The sequence below is a fragment of the Andrographis paniculata genome, unplaced genomic scaffold (assembly GCF_009805555.1).
Source record: "Andrographis paniculata isolate CXL003 unplaced genomic scaffold, ASM980555v1 Contig12END, whole genome shotgun sequence".
Classification (NCBI taxonomy): domain Eukaryota; kingdom Viridiplantae; phylum Streptophyta; class Magnoliopsida; order Lamiales; family Acanthaceae; genus Andrographis; species Andrographis paniculata.
This window is the reverse complement of record NW_026137402.1, coordinates 5610094-5627743: the sequence shown is the minus strand read 5'-3', so window position 1 is coordinate 5627743 and position 17650 is coordinate 5610094. Positions and strand designations below refer to the sequence as shown.

Here is a 17650-nt window from a genome sequence, read left to right as displayed (position 1 = left end):
TCCAAATGACGATTGAACTTAACCCATAGGGGGCTTTGACTAAAATGTTAACCATATCAATTTAAATAATGTTATCACGTGTTTTTTTTCCTGAAATTATCATTAATTTAGACAAATAATCCAACAAATTATTAATAAATCAATGAATTTTCATTCTTCAGTGGATATTCAAGTTCGTGGGAACAAACATCAAATTATTCTTTAAGTCAATATGAAGTTTTTCAATTTTATGTTAAAACTTCAAAAAAAATCTTCACATTCTTGTTAAAATCAAACATGTCTTCTTCAATCCAAGGATTAAAAAAATAAAAATCATAACTCTTCAAATTTGTTCAAAGTAAACTGTCCATAACCAACTCTCTTATCATTTTAGTTCGTAAATGAAGCCTGTCACAAACTAATCTTATAAGTGAAAATTTTTCGTTGTTTTAATCCTCCGGCGCCGGAGATGCCCGCGTGGTTAGCAGGAAGCCACGTGTCCTGCCAGGTCAGCGACACCTGCCGGACATGTGAATTGTATTTTATTTTTAATTTTTTTTTAATTTTTTTCAATTGGATCAAATAAAAAAAAATAAAAAGACAAATAAAATTAAAAATAATTTTTAAATAAATTTTTAAAAAAATAAAAATAAAATAAAATAATAAAATCCACGTGTCCGTCCGGTGTAGCTAATTTGGCGGACACGTAGCCTCCGGAGAGCCACGCAGGCGTCTCCGGCGCTAAAGGACTAAAACAACACAAATTTTTGTTGTATGATACTAGTTTGCGACATGCTCCACTTAGTAGACTAAAATGATAAGGAGTCAGTTTGAATATCAAATTTTTTTCAAATTCTTTAAAAAAAAAAAAAACCTATAAACATCAAGTTAAGTGGGATCAACATGGAAGAAGATCCAAAGAATCTATATTCATTTTATTAAATTATACTCCCTCCTTCTTACTTATCATATTTATTTATTTTATTTTTGTCCTGTCTTACTTATTTCATTATTTTTCTTTTTTGAAAAAAAATTATAAACTTTAAATATATTTTAAATTTTTTAATTTATAATTCTTTTAATTTTAATTAAAATAATATATATCTTAATTTTAATCTTTTTTTTTTATACGATAATTATTTTTACTAATATATTTTTAATTATATCTCTTTTAAATTTTCTTGTTTTCCTATAAGATGAATATGATATGCGGGAAGTGAAATGAGTATTATTACTACAGTTCTTTTTTTTCAATATGGTAAATAGATATATATGGTAAATAGATATACGTTTTTATATAAAATATATCGAATTAAATATAGTATTAATTTTTTTCTTTATTTACGAACATACATTTCTTAACAATAGTATCGGATTTTCAAGTACAGGTAAAAGTCATTTGGCACGGGAAGATAAATGTCAATTAATGAGCGTCACCTCACATCAACAGACCTCATTTGCCGCGGAGGGGCCGTGCCAATCCATTTTCTTTTTTCGATCTCGATCTGCCGCTTGCGCCTCCGCCGCACCGTCGTTCATCTCCGGCGATCAATTACTTTTTTATATTTTTAATTGAATTGTGAAAGTGCGTATGTTCGTTGCTTCCTCCGCCATAGTTGTTGCTGCTGCTGTTGTTGCCGCCGTCGTCACTCTCCGTTCACCTAATTCTGAGTAAGTTTGCATTTGACGAGCAAAAAGTTCACATACATATATGATTTAATTTTTATGAGGCATAATGATTGTGATCGGTTTCCGATTGGTATATTTAGAATTTTGAGCTACTCAAATCGTATCTGGTTCCTTTTACGCATAAATTTCGACTATATTTACATGATTTAAGTTCAAGGTGTTGATTCCACACTATTTGTTGTTAATGTAGTTTGTTACGATTATAGAAAAGTTTAAGGATTCTTTTGAATTGCGGAATGATGCTTGATTCCCCAAATGTTTTAGGTCACTGTTGTGGTGGTTGATTGAATTTACAGGCATAATTAGGGCTTTTCAGAATTGTTAGGGCTACATTTACACATGTTTTGAATATGATAAAAATGTGAGTAAAAACTACCTTGGATAGGAAATAGATCAATATTCTGAATGAAAAAATATGTTGTATGAAATTTTAGATGACTTTTTTTCCTATAAATAGTGTGAAACTAAAATTGAATTTCTATTAGATGAAACAAGTGAATATATTATCACAGGAAACACTGTTTCATGACATAGGAATACAAATAATGTCTCGAGAAATCGAGCCTACAACGGGAGGTCCATCTCCGGCAGGGCCCTATGAAGCTGAGCTCAACGTGCCACCGGGGTTCCCTGTTATATTGCAGCACAGTTGCAACAACAATCAGAATCAGGATGAGGACGAGCATGAAAATGATAACCGCGTGCATATTGATCCGAGCAAATTCTTGTGAGGATGTTTAATTCTTCTATATATCAGTTCTAATCATAACAACAATGACATCATATTATAACGAATTATTCTGTTGTCCGAACTAGCATTATAAAGAACATTCCAGACCGGATTAAGTCGATCATAACTTCAAACTATCCGGGAGACTGGATCCAGATGCATCAAATCCCTCCGGAACATAAAGAACTTTGGTTCGATTTGTTTTGGGTAACGAATATTATCTTTGTTATGGTAGATCATTTCATTTCCTTCGATTTTGTACAATAACACCTTTCTTTGTTGTAGTGTTATTACAAGTGGGATGCCGTGCACGGCAAAATGATTCGAACTTTGTTCTTTAGGAAGGCCAGTGAATTGTTAAGAAAGGCCTTCATTCTCGCCCGGAAAAACAATGAGAAACCGGATTGGGTGGACGAAAGAGCCTGGTCCGTGATGTTGGCTAAGTGGAATAGCGATGCATACCGTAAACTTCAAGAGCAGAATACTAACAACAGAGCAGGCAATACCTATGTTTATTGAGGTGGGTTCTACTTCTGTATCGCGGCACACACACTTATTGGTAAGAAAAACGTTTTACTTACGAATAACTATGACCCGGAAACTTTAGTGTATATTCATAGGTAAATATTCCATATGTAGGAAATGAAATTAGGGCGCACCCCGTCTCCTCTTGATGTATATCAACGATGCTGGGCGAACAAAGATGGTTCTTTTCCAAACAAGAAGTTGCGGGGCGTCGCCGTGAGTTGTCAATGTTTATAAACGATTGTTCTCACCTTATGTGTTGGTTTTGGAACCTTGTTTGAAATCGATCTTTGTTGCAAATGTAGGATAAATTACTGGAATTTCAGTCGGAAGCGCCAACACAAGAAGCCATTTGCACCCCTCTTGCTAGTAACGAGTCTCTAGTTAAAAAGCTCGGTGGATTCAACAAAAGGGGTCTGATTGCCGGTTTTGGCTCGGAGTCGAGAGCTGCACGAGCACAAATGCGTGTATCCACTTCCTTGTATGCTACGCCCGATGTGTACTCGCAACACTTGATCGCCGAGCAGCAGGAAAAGCTTGAGGCGTACGAGGCAAAAATCGAGCAGGTACATCTTGAACATTAGCGCAATTCTTTATTTACTTCCCTTGTTTGTGTCCATTAAATGTGAAAGTATTTTTTTCCTTTCGACAATAGATGCAACGTCGAATGGATGAAATGGAAGCTTGCCTTAACCAGCAATCGAACAGCGGCACAGATTCTGGCGATCCCACTGTTGGTGATGAACGGCCTGGACGGACAAGCAATTCCTCCCTCGATTCCAGATGAGGCCTTAAATTTACTATGATAATGATGGAGATGTTAACGTTTCTTATGTGTTCGATCTGTAGTAGGAAAGATCGGACAGACATTTTATGTATCGGCACTTTGATGGATGATCGAAGAGGCTTCCAATGAGAAGTATAACATTGCCGATGAACCTAGGTACATTCCAACAAACTAAATTTTTGATTTTGTGGCAGTATGTAGTATTATTTCCATGGATTATATGATAAAAACAATTAAATGTACGTTTTAACATTGGGTTTTTGGCTTACACATTTTTTTTTGTTTTGTTTTTTAGTTAATTTTCAATTTTGACTGATAATAAATATAGTCAAGGTATTTTAAATTTCAAAAGAATTAGGATGCTAATTAATGTTAATTATTATATAAAAGATAGACACATAACAGATGCTTTCAATATGCTTGTATCCATATTGACTATGTTATCAGCACTATACAAGTTTGTACGTCATACATTTTAACAAATAAATAGTTATTTATAGTAGGTTCGGCCGTTTAGCGAAAAATTGCGGTATAAGCACTTGTAAATTTAAAAATACATGTAATATATACATTTTTTCAATATTATATTTAAATTACTATTCAAACCAATTCAAAACCAATCCTCTTTATTCACAAATCGAATAAATTTTTTTTTCTTTGAGTTCATAGAGAGTGATTTATACACAGATATGATAACTATTTGAATTAAGAATAGAAAGAAGAATCAAATCAGTACAAAGAACAACCTTGAATTTTGAGGTAAATAGCTACTGTGTTCTCTACTGTCCATTCTCTGCTGTGATGTATCCTGCTTTTGTGTACAGTTACCGCTACCGTTGCCGGAGCAATCTCCGCCGCCGAAAGATCATTCTCGATAGGGGTCGACCCAGCACTCGTCTTCCTTAACCGCCTTGTCCCATCTCCGCTGGAACTCCTTCATTTCTTTGACTGATCGTAGGCGAATCTGCATGAAAAAAGTCACAAAAATTATACCAAAATCAGACAAATGTCCGGACAATGAAGTCATTCGTGTCTATTTACTTAGTAATTTTTTAAAAATTAGATGTGATATTTGAATATCAATTGTTATATCAAAGTACAATGGCGCAAAAGGTAAGGTAAATATAAGTATATTTTTACAGGAACCAACAAAAATCACCAAACTTACCGGCAGTCTGTAGCTCAACGCCGATTTGGCCTGCAACAAAGGACTGGAAGATTAGATTTTTGCCGATTATCCATAACCATTGTGGCGATATCACGCTTACCTTATCTTGGTCGGGTTTTTCGCCGAGAGTAGGTAGACCGTAGTGTACTAGATACTCCTCGTCGACTACGCCAACTTTAATCGAGCGATCGCCCTGCGCGCAATACCCAAGCTTCATGTCGAGGCCCCATGCGTGGATCAAATCGTTCTACAAAGGCCATTAGTTACGTCAAATCAATACCCTCTTTTTTTTTTTACGATAAAAAAGTTAGGATTATCGATCGAATACCTGAACCATATGCCAAACGCATCGCCACGCTGCCCTCGAGAACACGGGAGCCATCACTTCGACCCAACTGCACGGAATTTTAGTTTGTTAGTCGTTTTGTCGATGGAAGATTGTAGAGTCGAAAAAAAAAAAGTTTTTTTGCGTACCCGACGCAGGGGGGAGCGATGCTGCTGGCGCTGCACTTAGGACCGTTGCCTTTGAACCAAATGTACCTCCTATCGACGGAAGAAACAATACTCTAGTCAAGTTCGGATATGAGTAAATGAGACCTATTCGACATTTTTGTTGTCGTAATCTTGCAAACCTGTGCACCCTTGATCTCCGGTTGCGGACAGTGACAAGATGATGCACCTCGGACTGTCTGGAATCGAGCGCCGGCTGTGATATTTCGAGGCTTTCTTCCTTCACTATCGAAATGTACCTACAGACGAGAGGATCAAGGTACAACTTACGGGGTTATTTAATATTAATCTAACTACAAAATGCATATTCATCCGTGATATATAAAAACATGTGTTGTTTGCGCCAGTCCGCCTCTGAGGGTCACATTTGAGCTTGTATAATTTTTTATACAAAGACTAATTGAAGTATTTTTATAATTTTTTCTTAATTTATATCTCGTTTTGATATAATAATTAATATTCAAATATCAACCCACAAAAAATAAATGGAATCCTTAATCCTCAAACCAGACGGAGGTAGTATATACTAACTGAGATAAATCAGCACAATAACCATTTTCTTTATTATACCTTCCCGAATTGAAGTTTTCGACTCCCAAATCCTCGTCCCACAGAAAAATGTACTCATACTCTGCGACTATGTCCGGATGTAGAAAACGCTTCGCAAACCACCTGTTTTATTGCACAAAGGATGTAAGAAGAACACATAAATGAATTCATTCGAGGATGCTCTTTTTCGATAGGTACCATTTTGTTTGGTTTCTTGCGGAGACATGGATGACTCTATTGCTCCATTCAAGATCATGCCACTTATCCACAACGCCGTCGTAATGGAAGAGCATTACTGCAAAATCATCAGCCAGAAACTGCGCACGGACAAAGCAAAGGCTGATGCATCTATGTAAGAACAACTAAAGAAAGGATAATCGCGTAAATGGCATATACGTATACCTTGTTAACAATTTTGTCGACCAATTGTTTTTGTTTGATCCCGACAGCAACAGCCAACAAACTCTTGTTCCTTGCAATTTTCTGACACAATACTTAATATAGTAAATATCGTCATGCAGTGTAAAAATCTAGATAGGATTGTGAGATTAACTATTCATACATCGTCGGATAGAGGACCCCATAAAGGGCTCATTTCCAAGTTCGAAGTCGGGGATATGATCCCTTTAGGCAAAGATTCAATCCCAGCAGACCTGCATTTGTCCTAAAAGGAAACATAACTACATAAGCATAAACAACCTTGGTATGTTAGAAGCATTGCCTGTAAGAAAATAGAATATGTAAACTCAAATACTTCGATCGAAATTTAAAACTTAAGGCTAACTATCGAAACCTGTATGCTGCATATAGTAGAGTTAGTATTTCGCTGCAATGCGCCGATTCCGAGTTCTTGTGATAGCTGTAATAACAAGAGATGATGATAAATTCCTGTAAGAAGCTTCACCATGGTAATAACAACTTGCAACATTTTACTTTCGACAAAACTGAGAATAAGATCAAAATTAAGTCAGGAAACCATGAAGCAATAACAGGACACAGTCGAATACCTTAATGGAAAATTCTTTGCCGAGCCAAGCGCTGCGGACAAAGAATGAGCCGCAGAACAAAGAAATGGCGACAACGAGACTAAACAGACATGATCTGTTGTTAGGATCTGATAATACAGAAACCTGAAAACACACAACGTTAATTGATTAATGAAGGTTATATTTAATTAATTCCGTGATTGACCATGAAGATAAACAGAACATAGATTCACGATTCAGACAGAGCACAATTAACCTCATTCAGACATCATGGATGAAGAAGATAACATAGTCCACAATTACTCAAATCAAAGTCCACATTAAAAAAAAGATGCTAAAAACCATACGATACCAAAAGGATTAGATAACCTAAGAATCAATTCTACAAAAATTGAATCGAACAGGATGTCCTAATCTTAACTTCAATTCCCGATTGTATAAGAAATCCAACACAGCTAATGAAAACACAAACACTCAACCATAGTTTACCAGAAAATCAAATCAGAGAAATAAACTTACAGCTTTCCACGGCTTCATGGAAGTGCATGAACGAAAAATCTCAGAACAACAGCACCGATATCTCGCCGACAACAAACAACGTCCAGTTCTAACACCCGACCTCTGTCCGATAATCCGACAAATAAATCAAAAACCCTTCCAGACGCAACAAAACGTCTCAATATTTTTCCTTCTCCGACAGCAACCTTCCATCCTTTTACACACATATATATAGAAAAGCATTGCATTATTACTACATATAACGTAGGAAGCAGCAATAATGGAAACACAGCGCATTTACTAATCGTTCCGATAAGGAATACTAGGAATTTCGAAGTTGACTTTACTGCGGATTCGAAGAACATTTCGGAGAATAAATGTACCATACGACCGTCTGTTGTAAATATTCTGTTCGTGCCCCGACGTGGCGGCGGAGCGCGCTCGTAACAGACCTATAGGGTTGCGCCACGTGGACACTGGGCCCCACTCTGGTAGTCGTGGACTGACGTGGGATTAGTTGTCGTAATTACTAAGGGAATCCTTAATTAGTTAAGTAAATAATATCGCTGAATAATCCAATTGCCGTTATTGCCTTTGCGGATTTAATAAATATTAAATCGAATTGTTTAAAATTTCAAATAAATCAAAAAAAGACATATACAATAACAATACAAAAAAGTAAAAAATATATATAATAAATAATTTTAAAAATAGTACACTTCTCCTTTTTGCGGATTTTTTTTTTTTTCTGCATGAATATTATAAATAGATTAGCAGAAACTAAAAAAAAAATATAATAACAAAGAATAATGGAATGAATGGTCAACTGAATATAAAAAAGAAAATCTATTATTATCAAATTGTATATAACAGTCATATGTGTAAACACGTCTCCATAAATATTGTATCAATCGATGAAAATCATAAATTTAAGAAAAATTAAGATGAAAATTACGAATAAAAAATTCTGTCACATTATATTCAATCACTTACAGTTTGATGGAAAGATCAACGAATCACAAACACTCTATGAAATTTCAACTTGATAAGACGATTAACCAAATTATAAAATTAAAAGTAAGTATATATAGACATACGAAACTCCAATTTTATGAGTAGTATTTTTGTTATTTATTATCTCAACAAATCCTAATTATATTGGATTTTTTTGTTATTATAACAAATTTTAATTAATTATCCAACTTTAATATTTAAAAAATAACATAAAACTCTAAAATTATGAGGATGCGAAAATTTAAATTTTTTTATCAAATATATAATATATGATATGATATGAATATATGATATATGATATGGCTGGCATATAGTGTGTTTATTTTTGGATGTATAAATATATCAAGGATTTCAATCATAATATTAAATCTAATAATATTGTAATATGATCGTATTAATTTACTATCGGACAAGTAATCATATATTAAGAGATTATATAATAAAAATTAAAAAGAAAATAAATATTTCAAATTTACAGAATAAATTTACTTATCATTTTAAAATTTTAAATTATATTACATGTGACTCTAGTTTTGGCTTACCCTCATTTATATTTGTTTATTACTATGATAATAAGATTTTCTTGATTAAGAAAATTAGATGGTAATTGAAAGTTTGAGCTGTGTTTGTTTAGTGTCTTTAATTTACATGTATTTTTTGTATTAAATATGAAAAATATTATGTGATTAACATAAAAAGAATAATTTACATTGTATTATGTGTTTATTTTGTATTTTTAAGATAAATACGTTTTTAATATTAAATATAAAAATCAGGTCGGCAATATAAAAATACGATAATATTTTATATTAAATTATTAACTTTTACAAATAATAAAAAATATATTACTATAATATATATATTGTAATATTCGTGGGAATCATACTATCTAAAAATTATTAAATAAAGTTATTATATGAATAGACAAAAATATATTTTTTTATCCCAATATATTTTTTTATTTTTGTTCGTCTTACTTGTTTTGTCATTTTTATTTTTTGAAAAAAAATTGTACATTTTAATATTATTTTAATTTTTTAATTTTAATTAAACTAATTAATTATCTTAATTTTAATTTATAATTATTTTCATTAATTTATAATTATATGTTTTCTAAATTTCCGTATCTACAATAAAAAACACTTACTGAGGGAGTATTATATATTGACTATATGTATATCATATTTTTATAAAATTAATTGAAAAAATATGTATATATTAATTTTGTTGTGTGCACACCATTTATATATGGATAATCTTGCTCAAATTTTTATTATTTAATATTTTTTTTAAAAAGGATCACATTAAAAATATTATATTTATAATTATTTAATTTTAAAATATTTAAATTCAAATAGTAAAAAAAAGCATGAACATGCACCCTAATAATGTTAGTATGTTTTTTTTATTATTGGTTCAAATCGTTAGACTAACCATCGTAACCATTATCTTTCGTATTGATATTTTGAACTTAAATATTATAGAACAGTTACGCCATATAAGAATATCATTTATTCCACATGCACCACTTCAATTTAAATGGTGGTAGTCCTCCGATATTAGCATATTTCGATCATTATCCGATTTATTAGTTATGATTTTATGATTTTTTTGTATAATATCGGCTAATAGTAACCTTATACATTTGTTTGGGATTTGGTAATGAAATTACTAATATTAAATGTGTTTTGTTCATATTATATTAACGTACTCCCTCCGTCCCATTGAAAGATTACCATTTTTCATTTTTCTTCGTCCCAAAATAAGGTTATTGTACTACCTACTTAACATAATAAATACCCTTTCAACTTACAATATTACATAATGCCATTACTTTTATATTACACCATACTAATAGGGGTATTTTTGTCTTTTTCTACTACAATCCAATATAATACTAATATTAAAAAATCTACGTGCAAAAAACAAACGCCACCCTTCCAACGGGACGGAGGGAGTATATGATTCATTAGACTAGTTAAGATTTTAAATTTGTACATATTTTTATTTAGTTTTTGCATCTTTGATGAAAATTATTAATCTGAGTTAATAAATTGAATTGGGTGTGAAGAATTGAACTAATATTAATAATATATTCCCTCGCAATTTGTTGTGTCATTAGTTACTTTTCATAGTAAAGTTCTCTCGTGGAGATATTGCAACGAAATTAACAATAGATAGATTTTCTCAAATTTTTTTGTTTGGTTAGTAATTTTCCGTAGCAAAATTATGCCGCAAACATGAGGGAATGTCCGTCCCGTCCCAATTTTTTGTGCAAAATCAACATTTTTTTGTTGTGACGTGAAAATCCGTTACCTTTTGAGTGCACTTTAGGTAAATTCCGGTTGAACCTAAAGCTAGGCCGGAAAATTAGCATTGTTGTTTTGCTATTATGACATGTTTTTTATGACAACTTTTACTTAAACGTATAATTTGTTGTAATGTAAAATTATGAGAAAAAAATTGCTGAGTTGTGACAGAATTATTCTATAACAATGCGCGAGTTTTTGTAGTTACATTATACATCAAACACCTATTTTTCATACATTTAGATTGTGTTTAGTTATAATTTATGTTGTTCTCGATCAAATAATTTGTACATAACAATAAAAATACATTATTTATTTTTATAAATTACCAAATCACTTATGGACAAATAGCCTTAATATTGAACAATTTTGTAATTTTATGGTTAATTATTAAAAATTATAAAGAAATATCATTGCAATATTTAAATATATATATATATATATATTAAAATGAACAAGCCTAAAATGTTTTGTTTCATTTTTAGGTTTTGCCATTTTTAATATTATAATTATGTTATTTTTAATTAAATATAGCAATTATATATAATATTTATCCACTATTTTATTTTGAAAATAATATATAATAAAAGGAGAAAAAAGAAAACGTAATTAGTGTCCGTTCAAGAAGCGCAAGATAGCAGCGTGCGCCACCCGTATAAATTAGGGTAATTACAGGCCTGCGCAATTTAGGGTTCCGTTTCGCTGCCAAGTCCAACTTCCCTCGTTCTTCTTACCGACGGATCAATTCTGTGCAGAGGCTCAAATTTTAATTCTCCTATTCTCTCGGATTCTCATATTTGCATGTGTTATTTCAATGTAATCTTTCTCCCGAGGATTCGATTGACGCCGCTGTTATTCGAAACGAGGTGCCTCAATTATTTTATTCTATCTTTTCCTCTATTGTTCGTTTTTTCTTTGTTATTGTTTCTATCAAATGTTGTTAATTGTAGGCAATTTTTTTATTGGATTGACTGAAATCCGTTCTAATTGGGACATTTTGCTGAATAATACCTTTCGTTTTCTCAGCATATGTAGTTCGTTGCTAGTCGTGTGTGAGTTGGATTTAAATAGGCTGGGAATTGCATTTCTCTGCGTGAATTCTCATCATATAAACGCTGTTTCCTTTACTGCATTCCTAAAATAATGTTTTTATTTTATTCTGTTTTTTTGTGTTTTTAGCTGTTTGTTATTTCTGCTTCCTGATACTGGAACTCAAGTTTTGAGTTCATTGTGGATTTTCTGAAGGCAATGTCATGGCTTTTTGCTATGAGATAGATACTGATTGAGTTAAATGTGTTTTTGTATGTTGTTTATGTGTAGCATTTCAATTTGATATAAAGGTATCAATAATTTTAGTTTTCTTATAGCTGATTCTGTGTTGCATAACAATTTCTCTTTAGAGATGGACGGACTGTAGCAAAATTTTAAAGCAACCTTTCGAAGGCTTTGATATGATGTCCGAAGAGGCTGGGCACCTGATGTTGGTTTATGATGATCCTTCGGATCGTAGATCTGTCTCCTTTGATGGTACAAGCAGCACAGAGGAATCGCCAGATGAGACAAGACTCTCCTTAGAGACTGTAAATGATTCGATTCCATATATCGGGCAAAGGTTTCCAACTCACGATGCTGCTTATGAATACTACAGTGAATTTGCAAAACGTTGCGGGTTCTCAATCAGGCGCCATCGAACTGAGGGTAAAGATGGCGTTGGGAAAGGTCTTACAAGGAGGTACTTTGTCTGCCACCGAGCAGGAAACACTCCCATGAAATCATCGAATGAAAACAAACCACAAAGGAACAGAAAATCTTCACGTTGTGGATGCCAAGCGTACATGCGAATAAGCAAGAACAATGAATTGGGCGTGCTTGAATGGCGAGTCACTGGCTTTGCAAATCACCACAATCATGAGCTTCTGGAGCAAGATCAAGTGAGATTCCTTCCTGCCTACCGAACTATATCAGAATCTGACAAGAACCGGATCCTCATGTTTGCCAAGACTGGGATTTCGGTGCAACAGATGATGAGGCTACTGGAGCTTGAGAAGTGTGTGGAACCTGGATATCTGCCATTCACTGAGAAAGATGTTCGGAATTTGCTCCAATCCTTCAGAAAAGCTGACCCTGAGGACGAGAGCATAGATTTACTCAGAATGTGCAGAAATATCAAGGACAAAGATCCCAGTTTTAAATTCGAGTTTTCTCTTGATTCGACTGGTAGATTGGAAAACATAGCATGGTCATACGCCTCATCCATCCAGGCTTACGAGATTTTTGGTGATGCAGTTGTCTTTGATACGACACACAGATTGACTGCTTTCGACATGCCTCTTGGAATATGGGTCGGAGTTAATAACTATGGGATGCCCTGCTTCTTTGGATGTGCTCTTCTTCGCGAAGAAAACTTGAAGTCATTCTGCTGGGCTTTGAAGGTAAAAATAGTGTTATACATCATTTTTTTCGATACACTTCTTGCAACTCATTTATTTCATATTTTGCTGTTGTCTAAGAATTCCAATCTTATCTTTACAGTCCTAGTTAGAAATCGAGCACTCCACTAATCCGTTGATCATTTTACAAAAGTTCGGCATGACTTGTCTTGATATTGTTTACACTTTAGTTACATGTATCTTGCTAATTTAAAACGTTTCGAATCCTAAGGTTTTCTTAGGGTTCATGAATGGGAAGGCTCCTCAAACATTATTGACCGACCAAAACATGTGCCTCAAAGAAGCCGTGGGAATCGAGATGCCAACCACCAAACACACCCTCTGCATATGGCTAATTGTGGCGAAATTTCCGTCGTGGTTCAATGCTGTGTTGGGGGAACGCTACAACGAATGGAAGGCCGAGTTCTATCGACTGTACAACATGGAAAGCATCGAGGATTTCGAATTGAGCTGGAGGGATATGGTGAATTCTTTTGGCCTCCATGCAAATCGACACTTAGCTAGCTTGTACGCCCTACGAACCCTTTGGGCACTACCCTACTTGAGAAGCAATTTCTTCGCAGGGATGACGACTCCTGGCCATTCTAAATCAATCAATGCATTCATCCAACGGTTTCTCAGCGCCCAAACCCGTCTCGCACATTTCCTGGAACAGGTAAACTTCCCCGAGTTTAATTCCTCGTCGTTTCGCCCTTCCTGTTCGTAACAATTTTTTTCCGATCAGGTCGCCGTGACAGTGGATTTCAAGGATCAGACTGGCGAGCAACAGACGATGCAGCAAAACATCCAAAACATCAGCCTAAAAACAGGTGCTCCCATGGAATCCCACGCCGCCTCCGTCCTGACGCCGTTCGCTTTCTCGAAGCTCCAAGAACAGCTCGTCCTGGCCGCCCACTACGCGTCGTATCAAATAGACAACAGCTATCTCATCAGACATCACACCAAGATCGACGGCGGCCGGAAAGTCTACTGGGCGCCGCGCGAAGGCATCCTCAGCTGCAGCTGCCACCTGTTCGAGTTCTCGGGAATCCTCTGCCGCCACGCCCTGCGCGTCCTCTCCACCGGAAACTGCTTCCAAATTCCCGAAAGGTATCTGCCCCTGCGATGGCGCAGGATCAACGTTCCCCCCAGCAGACACCTACAGGCGACGATGCGCAGCGATCACACGGAAAGGATTCAGATGCTGCAGAGCATGGTGTCGACGCTGGTGACGGAATCTGCCAAGTCGAAGGAGCGGCTGGATTTGGCGAGCGAGCAGATATCGATACTTCTGTCTCGGATCCGCGAACAGCCCGTCGCGAGCATCGGCCTGAGAGAGCTGCCTTCGACACAGAGAGGGTTGAGTTGAGTTGAGCCCCCCCGGCCCCCCTTAGGCCTAGCCTCCTAGCACAAGGTAAACTTGTAGAGTACAGTCAAGTTTTATACATACATATATATATATATATACACGCCTGTGTTGTCTATATATGTTTTGGAGGCTGGATCGTCATGTTATATATAAAGATACATACCTGTGGCGGAAGTAGGATCAAATTTGAGGGGAGACATTTTATTTTTAAAATAAATAAAATATTTTTAATTTATAAAATAATAATTTTATTTTTATTTTATTACAAAATAACAAACTAAAACTATATCAATAACTATATATTGTAAATATTTACTTTTGTAATTTTTAAAAATAAAAATTAATATAATTACTAGTTAAAAAAATTCACACTTTTTTATATATTTATATTTCTATTATTTGTTTTTTATTAATTTCAAAAAAAAATTATATATTATACATATATATATATATTTAAAAGTTAAATAAAAATCCAATGGAAATGGAATAGGGAGGAATGGGTGGGGCAAGGGTGGACTGGATATTTAAAAGTTAAATAAAAGCCCAATGAAATAGGGAGGGTAATATATTTTCATAGAGTAATAGTTTTGGCCTTTGGGTAATTTTGAAGACCAAATACAATCTCAGTTTTGGTTGGTTGCTGTCTTCTCTTTAATTTATTTTTAATTTTTTAATATTATTTAAATTTTCGTATTATTTTTTATTAAAATATTATTTAAATTGAAATCTAAATAAATAAATAAAAAAAACCACACACACTGTATATTGTTTTCATAATTTTATAATTTTATATTAATTCTCACGTAAAAGTTATGAATATTGTATTCTCTCTCTCCCAATAGTCTTCTTTATCTGTTTGTTTCAAAACAATAGTTTTATTTTCATAAATCATCGTATTACTGTAAAACTAACCTTACTTTTTATGCCAAACAACTATAGTTCTGGACGGAGGGAATAGTATTTAATGAAAAAGTGTATATATAAATTGTATTGCAATATTATCCGTTAAAGTTAAATAATTATTTTAGACAATATTTATTAATTAAATAATAATTTATTTATTTTTGCATATTTTACTTTATTTCAAAATATTTAAACTAATGTTAGAAAAAAAAAATTCTCAAATTTTAAATATTTTTTAAATAATTTTCGAGATTTCATTGAAATAAATTTTTGTAAAAAGAAATTCGATCTACGCTAACTTTCGTTAATTACAAAACGGTCCAAGCCCAATAATTCACAATCAATCCAATCCAGCCCTAAAATATTCATCGTCGTCATCTTCAGTTGGTTTCGTAGCAAACCAGTTCGTCGTCCACTAGTTCGTCAGCCATCTTTGTCTCCTCCTACAGCGCAGAGAATTGTAAGTTCATTTTTCCTCTTATATGCTAAAAAGCGAAGCAACCGTGGGAATATCTGTAAAGCATTTGCACCAATTTTGGTGTGTTACTGTTTTGTCATTTTTATTCGATATCAGAGATGATTCGGAAGACATAGCTTTTCTTTTTTTTCTAGGTTCAGAAAATTTCAGTGTGAATCGTTTAATAGTGGCCGAGTTACACCGATATATACACAAAATTATCATTGAATTGATTTGGTTCTTGACATCGTATCGCGATTGGCTGTTCCCTTTTGTTTGATTAAAAAATTGTGCAATTTTTGTAGGTCTTCTGCGTTCTGTTAGTAATTAGCAACGAGCAGAATGCATCCTCCTCTTACACTCCACAGGCACCCAATGTGCGCTGAAGTAAGTAATAATGTTGCTTAGATTTATTATTACCTATCCAAAATTAATTTCTTTATCTGATAACACAATTCTCTCTTGGTGCATCAAGTTTTGAGAATAGTTTGGGTATTATACCAACTGATTGGATATTCTGAAGACTATAAACTACCTTGTTTTATAAGTTATACAGCATTGTTAACCTTCTGATACAGTGATATGAGTTAAAACTTTGCAATTAATCAAACATGGGGAGGACTTGTTACGCCTCGAATAGCTTTTGATTGATGGTTTCCGGAGTAGGATAATCCCCTTCTTTTGTTTCATTGGCACAATGATGTAATCTATGTATTGATCTCATTAACTTATGGCTGAAATCTTAATTTGTTTTGTTTTTAGTGATCTTGAATGTGAAGCCATATCCTTGATGCTGTCAACTAGTTGTATATGGAAATACTTCTATTATCAGCTTGTTGTTTTCCTTTTCAGTTGCTAGGTAGCAGAAAGTCTCATGTTACTGTATACTAATGCAGATTATTGAAGAATTTCAGAAATGTCATATAGACCATCCTATTGGGAAGTTTTTTGGCCAATGCACGGATTTAAAAATTAAGCTCGATAAGTGTTTCCGCCAAGAAGTAAGTTTTTATTATTTTTGTGGTGCATAATATTTATTGTTTAGCAGTTAAAGCGTTTTAAGTTCATTATGATACATTCTGCTGTCAGAAAGCTGTGAAGCGAAAGGCGAATTTTGAAGAGAGCAAGATATTGAAGGAGCGATTGAGGCAACAAAGATTAGAAGACGCCCAGACCGGAGAAAAATAGTGCACAATATTGATGTAAAGAAAATGATGCACTTATTAGAAACGCCACATGAATTAAAGTTCCTCCATGTCAGATGCTCGGAAGACTCGGGTGAATTGTGACACTGTATAGGAGCTTACACAACACATTCAATAGCCAGTGAAGGGTAATCTATTCGTCTCAGCTTAATTTTTTCTTTTTCTTTTTATTTGTTTCCTACCATATTTTACAGCATATGGCTGAAAGTTTTCCCTTCTCTGACATTATTGTGGCTACAAGGATAGATGTTGAGATGATTATTATATTGGTAACAGATTTATTTTGTATGAGCATATACCCTATGTTATATGAAATTCATGCCCTTATTTCCGATTGTTGAGTACAACAAAGACAGTGGTCTGAAGTTGTTGTAATTTGTTCGACTTTTCTTCAATGCAGTAGTTAGTAGAGATGCAACTGCAGAGTTTATTCTGATTCTGATCTCAATCAACTTGTTGATAGTTTTGCAATCTAACGTTGACACTGACTGCGTTTGATTGGCACACGGGTTTGTAATGTCATTGTCCTTTCAATTCGACCTC

General features: G+C 33.9%; 4 protein-coding genes across 8 annotated transcripts; 3 read left to right on the top strand and 1 right to left on the bottom strand.

Moving 5' to 3' along the window:
* Window positions 1–1417: 1417 nt before the first annotated feature.
* On the top strand, window positions 1418–4838 carry LOC127251655 (uncharacterized). Of its 4 annotated transcripts, XR_007838953.1 has the most exons (8): window positions 1418–1650; window positions 2203–2395; window positions 2485–2605; window positions 2684–2957; window positions 3038–3139; window positions 3229–3489; window positions 3579–3866; window positions 4535–4838. XR_007838953.1 is itself a non-coding variant. In XM_051275471.1 (7 exons), exons 4-7 carry the CDS (start codon window positions 2853–2855, stop codon window positions 3708–3710), a joined length of 561 nt encoding a protein of 186 aa, XP_051131428.1. In that variant the 5' UTR covers window positions 1418–1650; window positions 2203–2395; window positions 2485–2605; window positions 2684–2852; the 3' UTR covers window positions 3711–3988. The 4 variants fall into 4 exon arrangements, 3 of the variants coding, with proteins under 3 accessions (XP_051131428.1, XP_051131405.1, XP_051131419.1); XM_051275471.1 differs by lacking the exon at window positions 4535–4838 and having other exon boundaries at window positions 2684–2918; window positions 3579–3988; XM_051275448.1 differs by lacking the exon at window positions 4535–4838 and having other exon boundaries at window positions 3579–3986.
* On the bottom strand, window positions 4562–7835 carry LOC127251650 (uncharacterized). The gene is made up of 14 exons (XM_051275435.1): window positions 7805–7835; window positions 7443–7635; window positions 6945–7067; window positions 6731–6796; window positions 6500–6601; window positions 6340–6420; window positions 6136–6254; window positions 5959–6060; window positions 5511–5627; window positions 5353–5421; window positions 5207–5273; window positions 4979–5125; window positions 4879–4908; window positions 4562–4674 (listed from the first exon to the last, which is right to left on the bottom strand). Exons 2-14 carry the CDS (start codon window positions 7458–7460, stop codon window positions 4576–4578), a joined length of 1140 nt encoding a protein of 379 aa, XP_051131392.1. The 5' UTR covers window positions 7461–7635; window positions 7805–7835; the 3' UTR covers window positions 4562–4575.
* A 3598-nt stretch (window positions 7836–11433) lies between these two features.
* On the top strand, window positions 11434–14734 carry LOC127256411 (protein FAR1-RELATED SEQUENCE 11). The gene is made up of 4 exons (XM_051282420.1): window positions 11434–11610; window positions 12147–13176; window positions 13406–13849; window positions 13919–14734. Exons 1-4 carry the CDS (start codon window positions 11546–11548, stop codon window positions 14540–14542), a joined length of 2163 nt encoding a protein of 720 aa, XP_051138377.1. The 5' UTR covers window positions 11434–11545; the 3' UTR covers window positions 14543–14734.
* Window positions 14735–15779: 1045 nt separating this feature from the next.
* LOC127254727 (uncharacterized) lies at window positions 15780–17403 on the top strand. 2 transcript variants are annotated; one of them, XM_051279979.1, is made up of 4 exons: window positions 15780–15905; window positions 16208–16289; window positions 16799–16903; window positions 16992–17403. In XM_051279979.1, exons 2-4 carry the CDS (start codon window positions 16245–16247, stop codon window positions 17088–17090), a joined length of 249 nt encoding a protein of 82 aa, XP_051135936.1. In that variant the 5' UTR covers window positions 15780–15905; window positions 16208–16244; the 3' UTR covers window positions 17091–17403. The 2 variants fall into 2 exon arrangements, with proteins under 2 accessions (XP_051135936.1, XP_051135943.1); XM_051279986.1 differs by lacking the exon at window positions 15780–15905 and adding an exon at window positions 15936–15983.
* Window positions 17404–17650: the final 247 nt, after the last annotated feature.